Genomic DNA, 10,091 nt, shown 5'->3' with positions numbered 1-10,091 from the left:
TTAGGTCGGCCAGTTTTGGTTATAGAGATTCAGTAGAATCTCGACTTTTTGCAATTACACAGGTTTTGTTTTTGAGTTTTTACTGTAACGACCATATCTTGTGAACTGTTCCTGAACCTGATAAAGTTTACAAAAAGGATTGTGTTTGACAAACGAAAAGTATAAGTATAATCAGTAAACTATAAATGTTTCATAGTCAGCCCCATTTATAGATCTATATTTGTATTAATAATAGTAAATTGTACCTATGGTTTTTTTCTAACTCATTAATATACATTTGAAGATAGGCGCCACGGTAGCCGAGCGGTTAGAGGCGAGACCTGCGAAGCTAATATGAATTGAGGTAATGGGTTCGATTCCCGGTCTTAGGCCTTGGATTTTATTTAATGGTTAATAAAAGAAATTTACAGTAAAGTATGTTTGCTAGTCGCCTCCGTCCACGACACCTAATTGGTAGTTGGACGTTAAGCTCCGCCTGAAAAAATAGGCGATTACTTTACTTACATTTGAAGATATTTAACACTTATTTGACTCATATTTTTTAAAATAATAATAATAATAATAATAAGTTCCTCTTCAAGTGTCATTAGTGTAATGTATGACCCTTTCACTTAATGATGAAAATTCAGTTACATCCTAAAATTCCGACTTAGACGAAGATGGATAATACTAATTTCCGGAAGGGTTATTTCCGCGTGTTTCTAAAAAAAAATTACTTCAGATGATTTCTGTAAACTTAACGTATTTACAATTCATAAGTGTAAATGGGCAGTTTTGTACAAATAGATCTAGGAATTATCTTTTTCTTAGTATTTTACTTAAGTCATTTTGCCCAGTAAAACTCTTTTTTAATTTATTATTATCCCCTTATTGTTAATTTAATATTATTACTAATTATTATTAATATTATTACTAATACCGTATTGTCAGTTGGTTTACTAGTTGCGCCTCGGCTAAAACTGAAAGTTGGACACCGTCAATCATTTTCAAAATTAGAGTGAATTAAGAGTATAAAAGTATTTACGATTCGTATAAAAAGTTTAGTAAAAAGACCAGTGATTAAAAAAATAACTTGCTAGCTGTTTTACTGAGCTGATTTTGAAAGTATTCTCTATACCACTGACTCTCATTTACAAGTTTTAATAGAAAAAAGTTAAATTTATTTCCAACCACCTTAATTATTGTTTTTTTATGAAACGTGGATTTGTAAGTAGCAAATCCTCAGTTCTAATCTTAGTGATTAGAAAAAATGGTAATAGTAAACTAAGTGCTTTCGCCTCCGTCTACCTAATTGTTAGTTTAGACTTTAAAACCTGGAAACACATTCATAAGCATTTAATTTATTACTTGGAATATATACAGAAAAGTTTCAATAAATATTACATTTGGGATTTTTTTTTTTTGTACAAATATACATTTCATTAAGAAATAAATATTCTTTCTGTTAAAGTTAATTTTTTAAAAAACAAGTTTCAGGCTTTTAAAATGTTCTAATAATTCAAAATTGATTTAAAAAACTTTCCTCACTTTTTCTTTCTAGTTTCCCGTGGACAGGTTAATGTTAATTTCTCCATTTTGTCTGTAAGATTTCTAGGCGTTAATGTAAGACAGTTTTTTCTTCTTGTAGTTCGCCTTGGTGGCGTAGTCTCAACAATTGATACATCAGAATCTATTTTTATCACTTCTGCTTCACTCTTTTTATCCGTTAAAGGATTATTCTCTAATTTTATAACTTGGGCTTGTGATAGCGGTTTTTCGTTTAATTTTGTACTAGTCTCACCGTTAACGATTTCACTTTTTTCGTTGCTAATACTTTTTACCGGTATGACCATCTTGAAGTCCTCACAGTCCGAACTATCATCACTAAACAATACTCTACCGATTTTCTTTTTCTCCTTCTTTATGATTACCGGTGAATCTTTGGATTCCTCCCCGTCAAAATTTAATTTTCTATCCACAGTTTTTTTGGCTGTTCTTTTAGCAGTTGCGGTTCTAGGTTTCCTTCTAACTGTACTGCTCACATCTTCTTTATCATCGCAATACACTTTAACTGAACTCTTAGCCTTGAAACCGTTCAAACATGGTGTACTAAACAGATTTGTGGTCAATGGTGTACTCTCTATAGTTTTCTTATCAGTATTTAATTTTCTTCTGCTATATGTTTTCACTGTTTTATCCGTTGTAGCAAATGATGATAAACTTTCTCTAACTGCAACTGGTGTTTTAAAATTATTTGCAACTGTATTTTCATCAGTTCGTGGTACTGTTAATAAATTTTTCTTCACTCTGCTTGACTTTTTTACAAGCGGTGTACAAAATTCTGAGGATACTTTAGACTCTTCCTCGCTTAAGTCATCGATTTCAATTATTGGTAACATACTGTCAAAGATATTTACTTTTTTTAATGATTTTACCAAATCTCCTTCTTCGACATTTTCATCATTTAATATTAATTTTTTACGAAACACTGGACAAGGAGTGATTGGTGTAGCGTCGGCTTTAAATGGTGTTTTACCAATGGTTGGCAGCGGTGGTTTATATGTATTTTCAGGAGTTTTGGCGTCATTTATTGGAGCAGTCGGCGCTCTTCTTCTTACAAACACTGCAAAAATAAAATAAAATTATAAACTGAAATTAAAAATTTTTGTAGGTAGTAAAGGTCTGAGAATTACCACATTATTAGTGCACACTACATACAAAGAGTGCCAACCAAGATGAATGAAACGAAAAGTTCAAATAGTTAGCCGGTCTGCCTCCTATCTGAATCGCAATTTATCGACTACAACTCTTTAGTAAGATAAAGTATTGTGTTGGTGCCAAATGTTTGGAATTTAGTTTTTAATATAAAATATGAATGAATACCTTCCTAAAAACATTTTAATGCTAGATCTAAGCACGCGTGAAAAACCTTTCTTTATTTTGTATAAAAATGTTTTGGACAGTTCTGAGGAATCTGAGGGTTCGATTTGTTAGTCGTTTAAAGTTCTAAGAAAATAAGGAGGCTGTGAACGCTCACTACTTTCCTTATAAACGAACTATTCTAAAATCTCAGGCAATCCCCACCACCTATATTTAATTCATTTTCATGCTTAGTTTTAATAAGTAATTTTGTAAGTTTTCACATCAAATATTTTCTTAATTCAACATAATTTAAAAAACTAAAACTCGATTTAAAGAAAATTTAAGCGTTATTTGTGTACAATTCATTAGCATTCTTACTGTAATAGACAATCGCGCATCTATATCACACTGTACCGACAATTAAAAAGCAAACTTAAATTTTCTTTAAGTTCATGTTGTATAAATGCATCCTTATGGATAGCTTTACTGCCTATAAATGCAAGTCTATTAATTTGAAACTAGAACCATATTGGCAGATTTCGTAAGTTATCTTACGTTAAGCAGACTTGTGATTTAAAGTCGCTTAATTTATCTATGACGCAAACAAATTTTCAGGTATGAGTACTGCAATAGATAATATATTCAGTTCCAATCAGATGGCACCTTAAGTCGGTTTTATTCTCTACCTTCTTTATTGAATTTCGATAAAGTGGTTATATATTTGATTTTATTGTTCGTGATTTTTTGTAACTGATTGAGGCAGGAAATCATTCCTAATTATATTTCTTTTAGTAATATTTTTTATTTTTGTCCATTATCCAGGAGTTATCAGTTTTGATTGTTGTTTTCCCCACCCCTAAAGTTGTGAAATTATTCTAGTAAATGTAGCTACATGGTTGTTCCATTGCGTGTTGATAAAATTAGTAGGTTTTCTTTATAAGAAAAAGATGTGTGGAAGTTCCGCAAAATATTTTACATTTTCCAAGAACAGCCTACCACCTTATCACGATTACTGGCTAACCAATCACCAATCATAAAGAACCGATCATAGTACTTTGTTTCAGCGAAGTTCGGTCTCCATGCCGTTCGAGTAGTTTCTGCAAGAGAGTAAGGTGATACCCAGAAACAAATCAAAACAGTATAAACGAATGGGCTAACTATAATTTCACTATGGTATAATGAAATTTAGAAAAATTAATCAGGGGCGAAAATTAAATAATCCAGTGCTACTTTGGAAGAAAGCTGCATTACATGATGTAATATTTAAAAGTGAATTGCAATATAAGTATATATTATATGTATAACTAACTGCTAAAAAATTAAATTGAATAGTATTAAATTTAACTTTGTTTTGATGAATTGTTCCCTAACTTCAGCACTCTCGCCCGAGTTGTTTTTTTTAAATAACTTACCTACAGGCTGTTTTCTTTCCACTAATGGATTCCTTTTCCATCTTAGAAGATTTCTTTGCTCCAAAGCCAAACATTTAAGCACAATATTAGGTACAAGCATTGAATCAAGTTCATCCAATACTAAAGAATTATATTCTTCAGCTCTGGCAATATCATTCCATAAAACGTAACTACCGCATATTGACATGTAAAATCTAATTTTGTATTCGGCCAGATCAGTGATTAATCCCTGATAGCCAGGTGTCTGTAGCTTTCTATTAATGAAATCAATAATTTTAACGCCAACTGCAAAGAGAAAAGAAATAGTTATATTACTAAAAATAAATCAGAGGTTCCTGTTCCACAACAATTGAAGTAATTTTTTTTTGGATGAAAAAATTACTGCCAGTTTCAGTCATGATAAACTTTATTATGCCGAGCTTTCGACCTAGGGACTAGGTCATCTTCAGGGCTAACAGTCAGACAAGACAGAAGACACACCATACCCTCTAATGATGTAAAATAGTACATTGTAAATTAGCCCTGAAAGATGACCTAGTCCCTAGATCGAATAAAAAATAATAATAAAATAATTCAATGTATGACTGAAATTGGCAGTTATTGTTTCATCCTATTGAAACTATGAATCAGTCACCAAAAAAATGAACAGTTATTTTTCTTGACTTCTCCGATGGACTGTTTGCTTATATTAAACAGAGTTTATAATATTTTATTTACAGTTTTTTTAAGTATTTTAGTCCCTAATTGCAGACTGTGTGCTACACACTCACAAAACAAGAAAAAATAAAAATAATTTAAACACTTAACTCTTAATATTTCAAACAGCTTTCTAAATTTAATTATTATTGCCTCCGAAACACCCTGAACCAACGTTATTTTCCAACTTCTGAGGAAAGTTGTTCCCTCTCAAGTTCCTGCACATTTTACATTGTGGCCAACAAAACTAACCAAAACACACTCAAACCAATCGTCATGGTCGAATCACCATAATAAAAATAATTATTGAATTCAATCTTTAAATTAGCCGGCACCTAATGTTACTATTCTAATGATGATTTACTAACTTTTAATAGCGAGAAGGGCCTGATGTTTTAGTTGGCTGGCCATGAAAAGCTGAATCCTCAATGTAATATAATTTAGTGCCTGTATTTGATAATCTATGAGCATACATTGGTCACACGTACATTCCGCATTATGTGATAAGAACTTTGGAAGACACTGAAATGAGTTGCTAAGAATCGGAGATCCACATCTGTGGAAAAAAGAAGAAGCCAAAATTGTAATAAATCAATAAAAAATGCAGCAATGTTAGTATTTGTTAAACTTACTTTTCTGTTCGATCGGTGTCAAGCGCATAGTCCGCACCAGAAACAGTGCCCATATCGAGTATGATTTCGATTCCTCTCAATTTTATCTCACATTCTTGCGTATTAATACAATACATGTCCGACCAACCAAGTGAGGCCAACAGTTCACAAACTCTAGATTTTAAAAATTAATTTATTACATTTTTATATTTGTTTTATAAGACAATTTTAGCCATAATATATACCTTAGTGGTAGACCGAGACGTTGGGCCATATTAAATTGATTTTTGGCATAACTACGTGCATAACGAACTAATTTCAAATCAGCAAATATTTTACCCAATAGGTAGCCAATGTTTAGTAGTAACCATTGTTGCAATGTTAGTTCATTAAATGTACCTTTATAAACAAATTTTAAAATATAATCCAAATTTATACAAATTTTAATATTATAACCCAGGACTGTTACAAAAAGACGATGAATGAAACCTACATATATTTTATATAATCCAATAACTTTATAATAATATATGTAACTACATAAAATTTCACCGTGGAGCTAGGTCATTGCTTATTAAAATAAAATAAAAATTAGAGATAATAATAATAGCAACTGATGTTTCCTGATCAAAATTTAATTATGAATAACTTTAAGGTCATTCCGTTGTTAAAAGAAAGCTGATGAGGTAGGTTATTTTTAAAATTGCTTTCTAAATTGTCGAACCTTAGTGGAAGATTTTTCGTTAATGGATATAGAAATTCTTATATAAACCTTTATTGTTGCTCTACATTTCAAGAATAAGAGAAGCTCTTGTCACCATTCTAACAACCGAAATTTTTAAGTTGCAGATTATAGATACATAAAGATATCTTTAACAACGTTAAAGATTTATACAAGATGAAAGAAATATGCAAACTATTTTATATACATCAAAATTAGTTTTCATAATTAGGAAACTGTTTATTAAAAATATATTATAAACCCTCAAGTCCATTACATTAGACCACTGAAACTAATCAACTTAGATTACCTAGTTTTTTCCTAAAATCTGTTATGAAATCGCTCCAAAGAAATCGCATTGTTGAACAGATTTGATTGGAACCGCTGTAATGGAAAAGCTTCACCTGGCATAACAATATTTGTAATGATTCCGATTTCAAATTTTTATTCACCATCAGAGAGTGATTCGTAAAAAATTTAAAGTCAAAAACACAGATTGCTTTGACGCGAGAGATAATGAAATTGAATGTTAAGATAAAAACATGATTAGGATCTTCGGGAAAATCTCTTGATGTTTCCTCTGGTTCGGCTTTTATGGACTACAACGAAACTGTAGTTGAAGTGTGGGCCTTGATTTTTATCCTAAACTTTTATTTATTTATCGTCAAGATAGAAGAAAGTCTTCGGATAGTGTAGTGTTTCGTCCCTTTCAGACACAGATATTGCCACTAATCTCACATTTCCCCTGGCAGATGCAGGAAAAATCTAGTACGTCTAATTCGTTACTTTCCATAATCAAGGTGGTGATGTCACTTTCATAGAGGAAAACTCTTCTGTTAAAATAAATACCTTTTTTTTTACGGTTTGTCAATTTAGTAATGGATAAACGGTGATTTACTTACTTTTCTGAGTGAATTATTTATTACACTCTGAAGTTCTTAATTACTTGGACTTTTGAAATTCATTTATAAAAGCATAAACATAAAGTTTTAAGATTTACTTACTCCATTTTTCATTTTTAGAAACATATTGCAAATATTCAAAAGATTTTATCATGGGCAGCAATGTTGCTTCGAGATTGTCGATTGGCAGATGTGGATGACTAGAATTTATCATAGTTATCAAAATTTGCAATTGTGTATAGACTATAAAGTTATGTTTAATTTGGCCAACATCTAGTTTCTCAATTATTGCCACAGTCTCTTCAATCTAAAATATTTAAAATAAGATTTTTAAGATTTTTCTTGTTTGAACCAGAAGATTATATAACATATTTAGAAGTAAAAAAGATATTAACCTTGCCTTTGTGGAAATAATATTTGGCTAAATTTACATAAAATAGTTGATAGGTATAAGATGTGGTTTTGATTTCATTTTCTTGATTATTCAATATTTCTTTTGTATCTTCGATCATGTTTATACTCAGTACTTCAGCGATGCCAAGCAATTCTGCTACGGCTAAATATGTAAATTATAATTATTTTAATGCCAAAGGCTTCTGGTAAAAAGATTATATTGAGAACAAAAAAGATTATTTTTCAACCAAAAAAGTTCACAAACGTCTGATCTTTACAAACGCGATATTATAACAATTACTATATTGTAGTGTGATTCTGTATATATTTCTCCGCGATAGAACTGGAGTGTTTTAAGGTACATTCTAATTTTATTCACTTCAATATTAAAAAAAAAAAAACCAAGTTGTGCGGCAAAGTCGAAGCTAGGCTCTTTTTGGAATCAAAGAAGACGGTCATGTTGCCCGACATTTGTTTAGGATATTTAATAGTGGCAATACGATCTTACAAAGGAAAACAGGTCAGCCAACCACTTTAGAGAAGCTTAACGGTAATTTGATGAATCTAATAACGTGACGTCCTTACAACTGCCAGTGCCTAAAGATATGGTAAGTCACCAACTCCTAAGCTATAAGGGAGAGAATTAGTGCCCATTCATCTTGCCAACTACTCTTAAAAAATCCATCTTACTTGCGATTTGAATATTCTGGGGATCAGATGACGTTTATTGATTTGATCGTGGTCAAAGGGTAATTCCAATTAGTTCAACAAGGCAATAGGAGAAAAAGTCGATGAAGTAATTATTCGCAGCTGTAAATCATCACAAATTACAAACTCGCTCTCCATGGTCTGCACGTGAATTTCGACGTTTACTACCAACAATTAGATAGAACTATTGTATACAGCGTTATACAACTATGGTAAATCATTTTTCCAGTAAGATAACGCTCGGCTACTCCCCCTACAGTCCCAACAGCTCTCCACTACTGTTCATTTAGGTCTATGATACACTTTCTTCAAAGAAAGAAAACAACGAATGCATCAACTATTGAAGGAATGATGACTTACTACAATCAATCGCAAAGAGCCATATTTTGAACATGAAGAAAAACTAACATCAATTCTTCACTTTCTTAAGTGTGCTATATTTACAGGAAGGAACGCACAAACACATTTCACCAGACAAATAAATTCAGATGTACTACTGTAGGCGCTCGTTACATTGAGGAATCAAACAAATTTTTCCGCAAAAGACTTGCGACAATATGAACTGTTCATTATTGATAAGAAAACTAACAATATTGCTCTTTCTCAAACACCATCACACTGTATCATTCCTTCAATTTCTAGAAGGTTCTTGGACCATGAGTATTTGTCTGTTACTGTATAATTAAATAAACAAATATGTAATTTTATAAACATTTAAATAAAGACACTTTATTATTATATTACTGTTATTATTCCTTCAATTTGCACAACCCTTTCAACTTAACCACTTATCCAAGCATATCAAACACCTTCTATAATTACTTGAATAATTACACATTCACCTCTGTTAGAACTTTTCTTTTATTTATTTACTTTTTTAAAGTCTTAAAGACAAAGTTACTTCGCTACAAAACAATATTTCCCATACTCTGAGCAAAAATAGATGTTAGAAATTCAATTTCAGTTGTAATTGTATGACGTTTTATGATTTTTGTTTTTAAGTATTTTTTTGCAAAACGGATATATAAAAATATTATTTAACCATCTATACATACCCAGAACCACGTATTTGGGCCGAGACATTTTACTACCCATTTTGTGAAGTAACAGCCAAGTATCACGTTCTTTCGCTTTATAATTAAAGAGACGATAAAGATAGCCTAATGACTTTATATAAGATAAACATGGAACTGTCTTTGTATTATTTATAATCTGCAAAAAAAATAAAATTAATGTTTAATAAAACAATGTACTTTAATACTTAAAAAGAGATCAAAGTGTAAAACTATGCATAAATTAGTACATTTTCTGTAGCTTTAGTCCAATATGAAAAAGCTAAATTCATTTTCATCATAATTGGTTCCAAATGTACCGCTTTTAGATAACTAAATGCTGGAGTAATGTTGCATACATCTAGTTCGTCTTTCTGATCACCATGTAATACTGGAACATCTCTCATAGGTTTTACATCCAATAGTATCATCTCATCCTACGAAGTGGAAAAAGTAATATTTCAATTTTAAAATATTGATTATTATTAGAGTTTATAAAAAAACAATAATCTTCTTAAAACTCACGTTACACTTTTTTCTAATTTGTAGAAGTTCACATCGAATTTGCTGATAATAAAGATTTCCTATGAGACACTGTATCTGTGATTTTTCACCTTCTTCACACCGTGCCTTTAACTAAGATTAAATTAAGATAAAAGAATTCAATTCGTAAATGTAAACATTACAACTGTTAGTTTAGAACATTTTGAAACACTATTTTTCAGTTGTACCATAAAGATGCTGAAATTACTAAA

At 30.9% G+C, this 10,091-nt stretch overlaps 1 protein-coding gene across 1 annotated transcript in view; it reads right to left on the bottom strand.

Moving 5' to 3' along the window:
- Positions 1-1,320: 1,320 nt before the first annotated feature.
- The window catches only part of LOC141447949 (uncharacterized), a 17,178-nt gene continuing 8,407 nt past the window's right edge, over positions 1,321-10,091 (bottom strand). Inside the window, exons 8-17 of the mRNA XM_074115924.1 lie at positions 9,862-9,972; positions 9,588-9,773; positions 9,340-9,496; positions 7,579-7,739; positions 7,286-7,490; positions 5,806-5,959; positions 5,582-5,734; positions 5,318-5,505; positions 4,254-4,538; positions 1,321-2,602 (exon numbers count right to left, since the gene is read on the bottom strand). Coding sequence (XP_073972025.1) covers positions 1,524-2,602; positions 4,254-4,538; positions 5,318-5,505; positions 5,582-5,734; positions 5,806-5,959; positions 7,286-7,490; positions 7,579-7,739; positions 9,340-9,496; positions 9,588-9,773; positions 9,862-9,972 — 2,679 coding nt within the window. The 3' untranslated portion in view covers positions 1,321-1,523. The remainder of the gene's footprint in view (positions 2,603-4,253; positions 4,539-5,317; positions 5,506-5,581; positions 5,735-5,805; positions 5,960-7,285; positions 7,491-7,578; positions 7,740-9,339; positions 9,497-9,587; positions 9,774-9,861; positions 9,973-10,091) is intronic.

Source organism: Rhodnius prolixus, unplaced genomic scaffold (genome assembly GCF_049639745.1).
Source record: "Rhodnius prolixus isolate KJV_2025 unplaced genomic scaffold, Rpr scaffold_13, whole genome shotgun sequence".
Lineage (NCBI taxonomy): Eukaryota > Metazoa > Arthropoda > Insecta > Hemiptera > Reduviidae > Rhodnius > Rhodnius prolixus.
This window is presented reverse-complemented; position numbering and strand designations above follow the sequence as displayed.